We start from the raw sequence: 15,810 nt of genomic DNA, 5'->3' as shown, positions 1-15,810 counted from the left end.
TCAGTGAGCTGTGGTTAAGCTAAGATTGGGTATGCACTTATATTAATGCTGGTCCTGGCAACACAAAGACCTAGCTTCCATTTATCCATAGTAATTTTTACTAATTATACCCACACATCTGCTGAAGTTGCTAATGAGGAGAAACATACTGTATTTAATTCATGACTTCACTTAAACTTCATAGTTCTTTTGAAAAAATTCCAGACTAATAGAGAGATTGGGCTAGAGTCTCTCCCCTTGTTTCTGTCCCCATTGCACTGCTCTGGCAGTGCAAGGTGGCCAGAACCTGCTCTTAATTAGCCCTCTGGGAATTATTCTGGCATGGGAGAGTCTCAGATGGCATAAAGCTAGCATAGCTGGCTCCCCACCTTAACCATTTTTAGGGTATCATATCAACAGTGGGCACATCAGGGGAAGGCATCTGTCCTCATTTCTCAACTGGCATATCCCCTTTGAGGACCATAACCTGCTAACACAAGATTGAGCAGCTCATATGCTGCTCTAATTAACATCAGGTCTGAAGCTAGAGTAGTTGCCACTTGAGAATCAAGGAGCTGTAACCACATACCTAACTGACCACCTGAAATCCAGTCCAGTTTGTGGATCTCCAAGCGGGAGCGATCTGGGCCAATATTTTGTGAATTGTTAGAGATTAGTTAAATATGAATACTGGAAACTTGCTCACAAATTATAGAAATGAACCAGCGGCCTATCTTATAAAGACTGCTCTGTGCTGCAAGACTGCTTGAAACTAGATGTTGTGTTAGAAAAAAGAAAAAGTAGACATTAATTATCCTTCATAACACTTTCCAATTGGAATAATCCTTTCTGATTTACTTTAAAACCCAAAGGGAGTACATCTCATTTGAGGATTCAGCTCTGGTCTCTGCTGGAGAAAAATTTGCAAGGGCTGACCGAATAAGGTTTTTAGGTCACTCACCAGCTAGTTACAGCACATGAAAATCATGCAACAAAATGAATTCAGCACATGGGCCAGAATTCAATTCATCACACATTTCTGGAATTCTCAGTCCACCCTTGTGATGTTAAATATAGAAATTCCATTTGGGACTACAACTTGATGTATATCAGGGACAGTTTCTTACGAGGAAAATGTAGAAAATCCTCTATTCCATATGGTTTGAATCATTTATTAAATGAATCCTGTAGGGGTAATTTCAGACGTGGAAACCTTTAAAATGGAGAAATAAAAAACAGATTTATTATGTTTCTGTTTTCCAATAGAAGGTTGTAAAATCAGTTAGCAGATGCCTAGTTATCAGTGCTGAATAACAGATGATTGCGTGGAAGGTCTCTTCTTGCCCAGAACTGCATTTGAATTGTGTCAGTTCTAAATATCTGATGACATAAATCATAAGGATTAAAATATCAGTTCTCTTCCCTACACGGAAGTGCTTTGTCTTGTCCTATTGTGATGTGACGATTGAAGATTGCCAGTCCATTGAATTGGGCAAGCAAGCTAGCTAAATTCTATATGTGAAGTTCCTCAGTCCTGATCTTTCATTAACTGACATGTTATTGCCTCTTCCTTATAATATGTTGAGCAAATATAGGATGAATGTTGAATGTATTCTGAATTAAGGAAAATGTCTATCACAATATGATCTCTGTTTATGTTCACAGCAACTTTTGGGAAGCAGAAGATCCTCACAATTAGTGTTATAGGAAAGAGTTATTGTTAAAATCCTGGTTGAGTTGTCCATCTATAATAATTGGTAATTGACCACAAAAGGGAAAGCACATATTTTCCCTCTATTTGGAAAAATACAGTAATGAATGTCAATCAGAGGGCTGATGTCTGACTGGTGAGCAGTAAGGACCCATGTCACTAAAATTCCTGATAAATCTGTTTTTTTGTGGATATATCTGATATAAGTGATAGCATTAACTCAGTAGCAAACACTACAGTTAAAGCAATGAGGATTTCATTTACAACTCCCTATTTTCTGAAAAATTCTCCTCCTGGAATGAAGCTCTGGAAGTGCAGAAAGGTCCACAAATCCCAAAGAAACACTCTAGTGAAATCAAGTACTGGTTGAAGTCCCTCTTCCTCTTTATCCTCAAGTCCTAGCCAGTCTGCACATAGGGGCTCATATAAGAAAAAAAATCAATTTCAAGATGGGTGATATGGCGCATATCCAAAATGTGCAATGCTAGGAGCATAGCTCCACCATCTAACATCAGAAAGTATTCTTTGCAAGGAGAGGTGATATCATGGGCTGAGAGAACTAATATATCATATAGCATGGTTGCACTTGCTTATCTGCACATACTTCTGGGAAGCTGTTCATAGAGCTGTGTGGTTCTCGGGGGATGCCACTTTTGGAAAAAGGTACTTTCCATGGGGTAGTGCCTCACTGACCCAAAATAAACTTTGGAAGTAACATTACATATGTACTCATCTAATCAAATTTTTCTTGCCCCACTTGGCTACACACTAATATTTGCTGCATCCATCTCATGGTGAAAAAGAGTGTTTATTTCAACAGCATGAGCTTTCGTGAGCTACAGCTCACTCACGAAAGCTCATGCTCAAATAAATTGGTTAGTCTCTAAGGTGCCACAAGGACTCCTTTTCTTTTTGCGAATACAGACTAACACGGCTGTTACTCTGAAATATTTCAACAGCTTTTACAAAACAAGGGAATGAACAGCGCAACTAGTTTATGACTTGAAAATAAATACTTCCTCATTGCTACCCACATTTCTGATGCTGTCTCTGATCCTGGAAACACTTAAGCATATGTGTAGGTTTATTCATAGTTAAAGCATGAAAAATACAGCGTCTTTCTCCCCAACCTTAACTCTGCCCTCTAGTGACAATGAAAGGGGAAAAATGTGCTAAACACAAAATGTGTTGGTAAAAATACATATGTATTCATTTTTAGTGTACATTGTGTAGCGATCATAGTTAATATTTAATGTGATGATAGTAGTTTAGTGTTGGTGAAAAGGTGATGCACTGACAACCCTGCAACCTGAAGTCTTGTAGTTATTCCACAGAGCTGTAGGGCTCAGGTTGCCGCAGTAACAGCTTTACAACATTGCCTTACTAATAGAGTAGACATATCTTGAAGGATGGAGAGGGTATTCATTGGCCACAGTCCTTCAATCCTGGGTTTCTGCGCTGAGGTTGAAAAAAAGGTGCCAATTAGTGGCAGAGACTTTTCATAGTTTAGGACAAAATTCTGCTCTCTGATCCACCCTAGTGAATACACTTCTGCCATTAGAGATGAAGATTCTGAGATTCTCTGAGAGCAACTGCAGCATTGTCTTGGACTAGAGTCTTCTGGAACACAAGCAAATTGCTGGGGCATGGAGTTCCATGATTAGTCAGAATGCAGTACAGCAAGTGGAATGGAAGCCTAGCCGCTAAGGAAATCTGTTGCTGTCAATTAGAATAGGGAATTCAGAGATTTAATTTACCGGAATCTGATGTCACAGACAGTTGTTTCCTATGGGAATCTGTTAATTGTATAGACCTCTTTTAAGAATCCAAATGGAAAAATTTGCTTTGACAATTTTCCCGGCCATGCTATTTTTTTTTTTTAAAAGGAATGTTGTGCTTCATCTTTGTTCCCTTCTTGTCTATGCAGCACAATCTCATTCATCCTGACCCTATTCAACTGCTGCTGATGACCATATATCCAGAAAACCAGCCTGCAAGCCTGACAATGTGCTAAAAGTCTTCTTTTTGTATAAGAGACTCTGCAATTAAGAGAATAGGTTCAGCTATTTAGAAGGAACCTAGTGCTGAGAAGTGGACACAAATATATTGGTTGTCAAACAGCAAAATATAATGTTCTTTTGTTTAATTTGCTTTTTTTTTTTTAGTCAGGTTTGATAAGGATGCAGGAGAACGAATTCCTTATATCTCCATTACCTCAGCACCTAGCACAGGAACACAACTACACATCACCTGCTGGACATCACCCTCATGTATTATACAAACGGAGAGCAGAGGAGAAAGTGCACCGGTACAAAGTAGATTCCAATTCCAATCACTTTTCCCCGGGTCATCACAGAAATCACACACACCACAAGTATCATGATCAGGCGAATGATTACCACCATGGAAGGTTTCAAAAGCAGCATTTTTGTGGACGTCGAAAGAAATGTATGTAAGGAAACTTTCTCTCTTTGTTTGAGATAGTAGTTCTTAGAGACTTGTAGGTGCTTCTTTTATTGTGGTTTGTAACCACTACTCTGATGGGGGCTGAATTTTTTAAATAGTAGTGCTAACAGAGGAAGTGGAGGACAGATACAAGGAGCTGGATCATGCATTTAAGTTTATGGCACTGTCCATCACTATTATTACAACTCCACCACTAGTCAGTGAGTGACTTTCTTAGGAATGTGGTGCTCAACTTAGAAGATCCATCGCTCTGGTTTTCGTGAGATTGATTTATCTTTTAATGGGCCATTCCTCTTTTTGCTGGTGCTTTAACACTGCCTCTTCTGTACAATTACCAGTTCCAACTCCCTGCTCTATTTTCTCTTAATCTGAGATATGCGATTAGTTTGAAAGATGGAGGAAGGGCATTAGGAATCATTGATTTGGCAAAGGAGGGGGAATAGGTCTTTCACAATCCACCATTTGATAATGACGTTGTCAGCAACTGAGATGATTCAACCATAACCTCCCAAGGAAATTGTTTAAATAAAATTCTGGAGTCACCTCTTAAAAATGTATTGAAACTACATTATCCTACCAACGTCCATTGTGAGGCCATCATTAGGCCCTCAACTTGAAGAATATTTAGGAGCTCCTCAAGGATCCTATAGCTATACTTCTTATGTTCCCTTGATTCTTTTTGTGGGCCTTTATTGAGATTCATGACTAGAGCCCCAAGAATTGAATACAGTAACTGAAAAAGTTGCATCAGCCAAAATATGTCCTGTCCAATTTTTAATTGAGTTTGGGGACAACAAGAGGGTTCCTTTTCAAAAAGGAAAATAAAAAGGGGTTGGGGAACAGAAGGAGAGGAACAAACAGAAGGAAGAGAAGAGGAGAAAATGGGAGGAGAAAATTGAAGGAGGAAGGAGTGAAAGTCTCTGAGCGTTCTGCAGGAAAATATTGATCTGGTTGAAAAGATTGAGAAGTCTTTATATTTTCAATCAATTCATGTTTTTCTTCAATATTGCAGGTCTCTCTGCTACTTTCTTCCCCCTTCCTGCTAAATCTCCCCTAGTCTAAGAAGCCCCAGTACATAATTCTTGTACAAACCGATGGTCATCCTGTTTCAGTCCTTTTTTTTTCTTTTACTGCTATACAATGACTAATGAGAATGGAAGACAGCAGGGTCTACTTTAGAAAGTGAAGTGAGGAATATTGCATTAGCTCATGGTCTTCTCATTTTCCATGACCACCAGGGTGTTTTTTCAAAAGGTTGTTCACTGATTACAAAACCCGTATGATATTGATGGCTTTGATAGAGAGAGTTCCAGGCTCTTCCATGTTGGCCATTTTATCTTATATGGTTCCTATTACTGTAGTACACTAGCACCTCACAATAGTCAATACATTTATCCTCACAGCACCCATTTGAGGTAGGAAAGTGCTGTTATCCTCATTTTACCAGAGGTGCAGAGGGTAGGTGATTTGTCTAAAGTCTCAGAAGGCGTCTGTAGCAGAGTAGGGAACTGAACCCAAGTCTCCCAGCCCCTATGCTAAAGTCCTAATCAGTGGGCCTTTATTCCTTCATGTAAGGGATAGAAAGGACACACAACTCCCTGTACGTTCAAGGGGACAACACAGCAGGAGTAATTTGGACTTGTGGCTAATGCTCTTGCAATTAAAGTTAACTGGATTTTGAAAGTAAAAATGGTACTTTACTGAATCTGTATCCAAACATGGTACTGAAAGAGGACAGGTGGTGCTGTAGGGGGGTTGTTTACACTTTGAAGGTATATAGTTGCTTATATTGCTGAATACAGTTCACTGGCCTTTCTCCTATTTGTTAAAGCAGTGGTTTCTCTACTTTTTCATGTAGCTTGGATATAGATACGACTCCCTCCTGTTTAGCAATATAGGAAGGGTAGGACGGCCATCGCTACTTGACATCTATTTGCGATCCTGGGTTGAGACCCCCTATGTTAAGTGCACAAAATTAAACTTTCAGTTATGTTGACGTTTTTACTAGTGATTGAATTAAATTTAAGACTTTACAAGCACAATGACTTTAATTATGCTGTGTGCAGGAATAAGGCAGGTTACAGGAATCAGGAACAAGACCTTTATATAAATAACACCTGAAAACTCTGTTAAAAGAACATTAAGGCTGCAAAGTCAAGCACTCAGAAGTTAGGAAATGCTAGAATGATAGTTGCTCAAACAGTTATAATCCAGCCCATTGTGCATATGCATTATGATGCAGTCTGTAATTATATGATCACTTGCTGTTTTTTTCCACCAGACCCCTACCTCATTCGTGCACATGATGGACAGTGCCCATTTAATGAGAAGCTATTCGATATTTTGTTTTCTCCTCATTGTTCAATCCAGGGCCCCATGCCTTGTTCACTGTACACTATTCAAACCCTGCTCTGAAGACAGAATTACTAATTTTCTCATGGGTTTTCTATGGTGTTCACTGCTATAGTATCAGAGTGCTTCACAAATATATATTAATCCTCACAACAGCCTCACAATTAATCCTTGTGAAACTAGGTGGTATGACTTTTCCCATTTTGCAGATGGGGAGCTGAGGTTAAAAAATGTCCACTAAGTTTGGTTACCTAAGCTGATGCGCCCACGGCCTGATTTTTCAGAGTACTTGGCACTGTATCAAGCTTTTTATATTCAAAGCGTAGCTTCCATTGACTTCAGTAGGTGCTCAGCTCCATGGCCTCAAGATAGGATTATGTAAAATGAGCAACACACAATTAGTGGCCACCTGTGAAAAGTCTGATGTAAGTAGCTTGCCCAGTATCACACAGGAAGTCTGTGGGAGAGCAGGGACAGAATACAGTTCTCCAGGGCAGCATTCAACAGCCTTAAACACGAGACCTTCCTTTCTCCTCCTGCCATCCCCTGCCTCATTCACTAGAGATCTTCCAACTCCTACAACAAATGAAGCAAGGGGTTCTACATACAATAGCCATCTTCATTATGCAACCCCAGAACAGGTCCATCCAGGGCACTGAATGAGGCAGGGGTCCTGTGAAAAAAAAAATGGAATGTGATCGTACCATTAAAGCCCGTATCATAAAACATTTGCACAAGGGGGCTGAATTAAGGTAGCACAGGCAAAAGTCATGTCACGGGCAGAAGGGCCATGTCCCTGCTCCAACCAATGGCGGTGGTGGCTCTAGAGTTTCTCAATGAAATGGTTATACACATTTTTTTTATCATAGGCAAAACAATGTATTTTTCCTTAACCACATTCTTGGAAACAGGTGAACCATTTTAGCTGAAAATCTCCAAAACATTTCAGTCTCACGTAGACACCTGGCATGGATAATTTCAGCCGCAAAACAAGGTCCTCTAATGAGATGCACCAGGGAGACTTAACTGGAGATGGCCTATACAACAGGGTTAATTAATCCCTAATCCAGAATCTATCCATTTTTGCAGTACAGGAAAAGAGATTATTAGTACGGTGCTGCTTGCAAAGGGATATGCTTGAAGACTTAAAGCTTAACCCTTCTAACTTTCTTTAGTAGCCATGCTGAACATGCAGTTTGTAAGCATGAGCACAGCAGGTAAGCCATCTTTCAGCTATCTCATCACAGGCTAAAAAGTTTGGAGCACAAGAGCTGAACAGATCACCCTCTGTAAGTCATATTTGAGAATAGCTGCTTCTTCTGAATAACTTTTAGTAGTAGTAAAGCAGGTGCAAAAGGGAGGTGAGTCTCGGCGGTGATGAGAGCCACCCACAGTACAGGCCAATATAAAAGAGACTTTTTGTGAATCAAGTGCAAGCCACTTACTTGTGCTGCCTCCTAAACAAGGAATTGCTGTACTTGGGAAATAAATTATGCATTTCGCTGATAGGTGATGCTTGTCTGTACATGCTTTCAGAAGAGGAGACCTCTCTACATTCTTAACAGGATAATAATTCTTGATTGATATTATAACTAAAATATCTTTTATTCATTCATTCATTCGTGTTCTGAAATATAGTTCTGATTAAATGAATTCTCAGAAGTAAATCACTAGGGATATTGCATTGCTACAACTTGTATCTGCTAAATACCAGCATATAGATGCCTACAGCATGTTCACTTAGAATATTAAGGACCAGTCCAGCATTCATTACTATGATTTACTTTTTGTAATATCTGTAGTGCCTAGGAGCTCCAGTCATTGACCTGGACCCCATTGTGCTACTTGCTGTACAAACACAGACCACAAAGACACGCCCTGCCCTCAAGAGTTTACAGTCTAAGTAGCAACTAAACAAGTATAACATTCTAAACACCACAAGCTCTGCAAGGCCGTAGATCAAAGCTCCATCTGAGCATAACTTATTCAGCTTTGAGATGGCCTGCCTTAGAAGACTCTTAAATGAAACTAACTTTGGGTAGACAACTGATGCAAATAAGCTTCCCTACTTACCATCCTGTTTCCCTTGGATTCCTGGTGTCCCCGTGTGACCAAGGAGGAGGTAGATGCCAACCTAGCTCTGTTGTTGGATAACTGTCAGACACAGTCACAGGTAGGGCTTCTAGACAAAGGTGGTTGTTACATTTTTTAATTACCCGAGGCTCCATCACTCATATCATGTTTCATTCCTTTTGCCATAAAGATTTGCAAGGACAACTCCTGTTGTTATCTAACTAGCATTTTCAAATAGTGACTAGTGGGCTGAATTCTGGTTGCCAGGGGCACATAGGCTTATGCAAGAAAAGCCATAAGCAGGAAGAGTATGGAACAAAGGTTTTCTGCCCTAATTCTGGCTTCTTCAAAACCCAGAGAGAGGGTTGACTCTGCAGTCCTTCCCTACACAAGCAGAAGGCATGTCTTGCTTTATTTCTCAGGAAGTATGGACCGCATGTTTATGCACATGGCTTCTGATCCAGCAATGGTCATTATTTTCCACTCTCTGAATTTTGTGCTCCAACCAGGAGTAATCCGTGTGGAGAGTCTCCATGGGGGGCTGTTGCCAGTCAAAATACAGGCACACAGGAACTCTGCTTTTGCAGCATATCTAGTTTCTGTATGTATTTGGAGGAATTTATTAAGGGAGGCAGAATCTGGCCCATACGCTATGTTTGCAGTTGATGCAGGAAGGTGCCAAAATGGTCAAATAGTATATAGCTATTCAGGGAGAAATATTAAGTATTTCTCCCTGCAGTACATGAAACTCATTTTACTAGATTATTTCTTTCCTCTGAATTGCTTATTGTATTCAGGTTTTTTTCTTAAAGAAGAATGAATCAGATCTTAATTAATAATGTATTAGAAGAACTCACCATCTTACAGGCCATATTAATCATTACCTGGCTCTTGCACAATATTGTAAATTCATTTAGGGCTCTATTCCCCAGGCGCTTTACTATCTAACCAAACTGCTCATAAAAATGACCCGTTTTGAACCCTTTCCAAAACCGTGTTCTGTTTGTCTTTAGACACACCTAAGCCACCCACAGAGGATACATACATCCTATCAGATGAATATGGAAGTTCAGCAAGGTTCAAAAGATCAGCTGTTAAAACCCCAAAAAGTGGAAGTCTGAATGTTGAAACGCTTGTTGTGGCGGATAAAAAAATGTTGGAGAAGCATGGCAAGGACAATGTAACCACATATATCTTAACAGTTATGAACATGGTAAGAGCTGGTGTAACTGAAGTGCCATTGGTTTTGTACTCATCTACAGCTGTGGAAAATCTACAAGACAACCAGGAGCTGGGGCTTTAAGAAAAACACCCAACTTGGTGAGACTCATGATAAAATCACAAAAGTTGGCAATACTGAAAACTCCGCTTGTTAAATTGATTTCTGCAAGTCCACATGTGCCAGCCTAGAAATCCCACCCTTGTTTTGTGGTGTGGGTGGAGTTGGGATTTATAATTATTCTGAATGTTTGTGTCAATTTTGCTAATGTAATTTCTTTTAGAATTAGTGGGGTTATATATTGCTCATAGTGTCTTTAATGGCCGGCCTGTAGCTTTACAACCTGCTCTGAATATAGGGTGGTGCATAGCGGACGGGGGCAGATTGGAGACTTCTATCTCAAAGCATCACAGTTTCTCCCTGACTCTCCACTTCCGCTGGAAGGAGAAGTGGGAGTAAGTAACTTCATCCCTACTCTGGCTGATGAGAAGGTGGGGTGAAGCCAGAGCTCCCTCTACTCCCCCCCCCCACTTGTCTGCAGTGGGGAGTAAATAGGCAGATGTCTTGAGTCACAATCTAAGCAGGGCAGTAAAGGGGACCTACTTACTTCCCTGAACAGCTGCCCTAGTGAGCAAAGTGAGTCAGCCAGCTCCTTTTGCCCTATCACAAAAGCTTTGCTTTATTTCCCCTCTTCCCTGCTGCTGGAAAGAGGAGTTATTTGTGTGGGCAGACACAAGAGGATTACCTGCTGTGACTTTGATCCTGCAGAACTGGGGCCTGATCCAAAGCCCATTGAAGTCAGTGGGAATTTTTCAATTAATTTCAATGGGCTATTTGTCGGTCCCTTTGTGCACATTTCTGTTAGATGGAGGTGGGGCTAATCCTGCAATGTGCCGAGTTCCTCTTGACTGTCATTGAAAGTTGGGTCATGATAACTCATTAATTATCTTTAGTCTATTTTTATTACAGATTTATTTATTTATTACCCTCTCCTACATATTCATGCAGGTTTCTAGTCTTTTTAAAGATGGGACAATCGGCAGCGACATAAACATCATTGTTGTGAGCCTTCTTCTTTTGGAACAAGAGCCTGTAAGTGGTGTGTCATTATTCTTTTGTAGCAGAGTGTATCTGAAAGACACTGTTCACAAGGAATATATGGACAAGCCCACACTATGCAAAGGAAATTCCACTGAGGGCTTGTCATGACATTATAAACCACAAGACTCAAGTGTGAGATTTTATGACATCACCAGAACCTTTGATGTTACATTTCCCATATTTTACTGCTCCTAGTTTTTTTTTTTAATAATAGAACCAGGAGTTTAATTAACTCCCCCTTTACCCTTCAGTGTTTCTGACTCTTACTCTAGAATCCTCAAATATTTTATAAGGGCTGTTGCCTTCAGTAGTTATTCATCTAGGACATATTTTTATCAAGAAAACCAAATCAAGAGACCCAAAGACACTTGTACCTCATGCATATTACCAGTGAAAACCAAAAGGGCACAAATTCACAAGTGAAATGATTTCTAAAAGGGGAAGCCAAGCCCCAAAATCATTCAGATTGCAATTAAAGTTTAAAAGAGTTTATGAATCACCTCTTGCTATTGAAATACTGTTGGGGAATTTTCAAAGGCACAGTTAGGTGTCCAACTCCTACTGAAAGTCAGCGGGAATTGGATACCTAAACTCCATCCGTGCCTTAGAAAATATCCCTGGGTCTGAGTTTCTTCAGGTTCATTTTATAATTATGATTGATTGATTGACTTGAAATAGTTATTTCAGGCAGGTGTGTCAAATATATAGTGACATAGGAAATGGAGAGGTGACATTTCTTCACATCTAGTCATATAACTAAAGTAATTCCCCTTCCTCCAACCCCGACCCCAGTTCTTCTTCCTTCAATCACCTTCCTCAGCTGCCGGTAGAAGCATCTTATTTCTGTGTCTATGAAATATCTGTAGGGTGGATTAATGATCAACCATCACGCGGACCAGTCATTAAATAGCTTTTGTCAGTGGCAATCTGCTCTGGTTGGAAAGAATGGAAAGCGTCACGACCATGCCATCTTGCTTACAGGATTTGATATCTGCTCTTGGAAAAATGAACCCTGTGACACTTTAGGTATGGTAAGAAAATATGCTCTGCAAAACTGATGAATGTCAACTGACAGCATCTCGATTAATAAAATAAAGAAATCCCAATTTTGTGGCTAATGAGAATGTTTGAAGATGTGGTAAAGGAACAGTCAAGGTGGAAAGTAACATGTTAATGAGAGGAAGGATGGTCCAGCCATTAGAGAACTAGCCTAGGACTTGGGAGAATCACGTTCAGTTCCCTGCCCTGCCACAGACTTCTTGTGTGACCTTGTGTGTGTCTTTTCGCCTCACTGGGTCCAAGTTCCCCACTTCTGAAATGGGGAGAATTCCCATTTTACAGGTAGGAAACTTGGGCACAGAGAGGCTAAATGCACTTCCCTACGTCACGGAGGTGCTATGAGAATAAACCCATTAAAGACTGTGAGGTGCTTTGAGATCTACTGAAAAGCTCTATACAAGAGTGTTAGTTTTTTCTTTTAAAAACTTTAAAAAACTTAAAAAAACCCATATTGCCAGTATTTTGGCCACTGCCAGAGAGACCTTCAAAAGACATATTTTAGGATCTCTACTGCAGTCAGGAAATTTTCTCCACCACTGATCTCATTTTGCATTTCAAAAATACATCTGGGCCACATGGACCTTCTTTGTTATCCCTGAGTGACCTTCAGAAAGGAGCTGTCCCCTTTTAAATGGCTTTGTCAGCTGACTTGACTGAGGTTGAGTCACCTGCACTAAAAATGAGCCTGTGTTAAAACTTGTGTAGGCCAGCATCTACAGAATGAATTCCTTCTGGATTGGGCCCAGTGTGTGCATATATCGATGTGTGTATAGGCACATGTGTGCACTTCTCTATACAACACTCCCTTTTTTGTTAAACGTAGCTCTGCCTACAATTCCTGGTGCTCCAAAATGAACTGAACTTTCCTCACACATCAAAATAAGCATGTACTCATGAAAACATGTAGTATCCATCACAATGAGATGTATGTATCTTACAGTATTTGAAATAACATCTCTTCTGCCTTTCCTCCTCCCCCAGGCTTTGCCCCTATTAGTGGCATGTGCAGTAAATACCGTAGCTGTACCATCAATGAAGATACAGGGCTTGGCTTGGCTTTTACTATTGCCCATGAATCTGGACACAAGTAAGCTATTTTTCTCGTGAGTCCTTCCCCCTATATATATATTATAGATATATACGTTTATTTATATTATAGATAAATCTTTCCCTCCTGTATCTATATTATGGATAAACATATCAATGAATGGAAACTGAATGTCTGCTGCGATTATGAAAAGGCTGATACACCACTGAAAAATTCTATAGATCATTTACAGAGAGGGGTCATGTGGTTAGAACAGGGGACCGTTAGAGCTCCTGGATTCTGTTCCCATTTTATATATGCATCTTGTTAGAATACAACCAATGTGTCATATTTTGTAATCACCATAAGTCTAAGTCATGATCATCCACTCAGCTGCCGTGAGTTGAGGAGACCCTACTGTGGCATATCTTGCCTGCGGAACACAAAAAGGGGGACCAATGCCACTTGCATGTCGCTGTTCTTACCTCTGTGGGATTCTATGGAATCTCCTCTGCTGAGTAAGAATTAGGGCTCCCTGGGATGTGAGGGGAGTATCCTGGAGTGGTAAGTGGAGGAACTGATGCCCGTGATGCTGTTCTTCCTTCTTGTTGTGGCTATTCTAGTTGATAGCTGTGCCAAAGTGAATCTTGCCTGAAGTGCCTGAAGTAACTGTACAGCACAAGTATACTCCCCCAGGGAGGGAGATCTTGTCCAGGTGGAGGATTGACTGCCTAGGTCTTGCCGTAGAAGGAAGGGACACAGCAGATAGCAGTGTGGAGGAACAGCCCCTTTGTGCGTGATTGAATGATCTCTGTCTCAGCAGATCCTGGGATTCATAGGGTTTAATAGCCATTTCCCTACCATCCTCCTTTGCCTCTTACTCCTCCCCATTTAGGGTAAGATTTGGTGGAAGGTAGTCTTTCTAGAGGTTCTCAGGCCACTTGTCACCTTCTTGCAGGTATTTCCACTGGACTTTTATTTCTATAGTAGGAATTCGTCCCATATTTTCTAACATCTGCTGATCTTCTGCCACTAACATTAGGTGCCTGCCATTGATCTTCTATTCTCTTAGATGTTGACATAGAGTATCTATTCAGAACTTTTCCTTTGTCAATGACAGCGGTACTGGATTCTGCTGTTCAGTTGTTACATGAATCCCTCTGATTCTGCATGACTGAACTGGGGCTATTCAGTTTTCATTGTATAAATATACTTTCCAGCATACACTATGACCTAATGTCTACATGAGCGTCCCTTTCACAGGTTTCTGTACATCTGAAGGGAAATAAGGAATTAGGGAATAATCCATCTCTTAATGAAGTCAGTGGGAGTTTTGCCAGTGATTTCAATGGGACCAAATAAGTAAAATATATAGGGCCTGATTCTCCTCACTTACATCAGCATAACTCTACTGATTTCAGTAGAGTTACTCCTGATATGGCATGCTGTTCTAGAATTATTCTTCTCGTATCTTAATTCTCTTTCCTTCTTGTTTGTTTTCTTCATTCTCTTTTAAATAATATATTTGTAGCTGTTAAGTTTTGCTTGTCATCTCTACTGCTTTTCTAATCTTTATATTCTTTGGCTTCTCTTTGATTACTTCTGTATTTCTGCATCCTGACAGGAAGGATGTCTTTCCAAACTAAATAAATATAGCATCCTGGAAAGATTGCCATCTTTACTCTGCAATAACAGGTAGAAAATTTCCCTGCTGTCATTCATCCAAGCTTGTGTTCCTGAAAGAGCTTTGTATGGGAAAAGCAGAATTTGGTAGCAATGGTGCCTGGAAGCAGACTATCCTTAGAAATATTGCCTGATGATCTTATTGACAATCAGGTAGCAATACTAGGTGGGAAAGTGCATTTGAAACAAATACAAGATTTCATCATATAAATGCAATGGACTTTAATATTAGCAATATTAAATTAAATATTAATAATACTTCCTTCTGAAAATCAAAGTTACTACTAATGTAATCTCAGTTTAATTAACAGCTCCAGGTACACGCTAAAGATTTGCATTTGTGAAATGGTGATTCACAGGTATGAAAAAAATCTATCAATGAACAAGTGTACCTGGTTTAGTTTTACTAATGGGGCTCATGGGCATGCATTGCTTAAAAGTTGCAAAGCTGTGCATTATAGAAACGAGTGGCCTATATCACTGTGTGAAATGGGGCTGAATGCGATTATGTAAGAACAGAATGTGATCCTTTACATATGATTGACCAATGCAATGGAATTTCCCTACCCTGTACAGGGAGAGTACTCCTGTAGCGGGATTTATCAACTTTAGGGCAGGTTTGTACTGCTAGAGAAGTGCAAAGCACAAATATAGCTGAGGATCTGGCCCTGTAATCCGCAGTTTAGAATGGTTTTAAGCAAGAATCTTCATTTATTTTAACATATTATTTAACATTTTAACATTTATATGAAAATTTCCATTATTCAAGACTACTGAGAGCAAAAAAGAAAACAATACCCCATGGGAACGTCTGTAAGTTCAGGTCATTTCAAAGTATTGCTCACATGACAGAGCAGTACTCATTCATAGGAGTCGGCACAGTCCCTTGTGCATTCAGTGTCTTTTCAAGTCACGCAGTATCTGACCCCTCCTCCCCCGACCTTGGTCCCATTGACATTAGGGGAAAGTACTGATCCAGATCTAAGTCTGAACTTTGTTTTTGCTCCTCTCTCTACAGTGAACCTCCAGACTTGGGGAAATTTCAGACCTCTGTCCAAAACCTTCTGCTTTTCTAATCCCTAATGATCCTGACTATAAATACAGGATTCATTAAAGCACACAGTGTGTATCTGATAAACT

At 40.1% G+C, this 15,810-nt stretch overlaps 1 protein-coding gene across 1 annotated transcript in view; it reads left to right on the top strand.

Moving 5' to 3' along the window:
* The window catches only part of ADAMTS18 (ADAM metallopeptidase with thrombospondin type 1 motif 18), a 97,156-nt gene that overhangs the window by 28,949 nt on the left and 52,397 nt on the right, over window positions 1-15,810 (top strand). Inside the window, exons 4-8 of the mRNA XM_077831142.1 lie at window positions 3,856-4,138; window positions 9,595-9,794; window positions 10,809-10,892; window positions 11,768-11,927; window positions 12,942-13,047. Of these exons, the coding sequence (XP_077687268.1) occupies window positions 3,856-4,138; window positions 9,595-9,794; window positions 10,809-10,892; window positions 11,768-11,927; window positions 12,942-13,047 (833 nt within the window). The remainder of the gene's footprint in view (window positions 1-3,855; window positions 4,139-9,594; window positions 9,795-10,808; window positions 10,893-11,767; window positions 11,928-12,941; window positions 13,048-15,810) is intronic.

Source organism: Eretmochelys imbricata, chromosome 12 (assembly GCF_965152235.1).
Source record: "Eretmochelys imbricata isolate rEreImb1 chromosome 12, rEreImb1.hap1, whole genome shotgun sequence".
Taxonomy (NCBI): Eukaryota; Metazoa; Chordata; order Testudines; family Cheloniidae; genus Eretmochelys; species Eretmochelys imbricata.
Note: the sequence above shows the minus strand (reverse complement) of the source record. Positions and strands in the feature narration are given on the sequence as shown.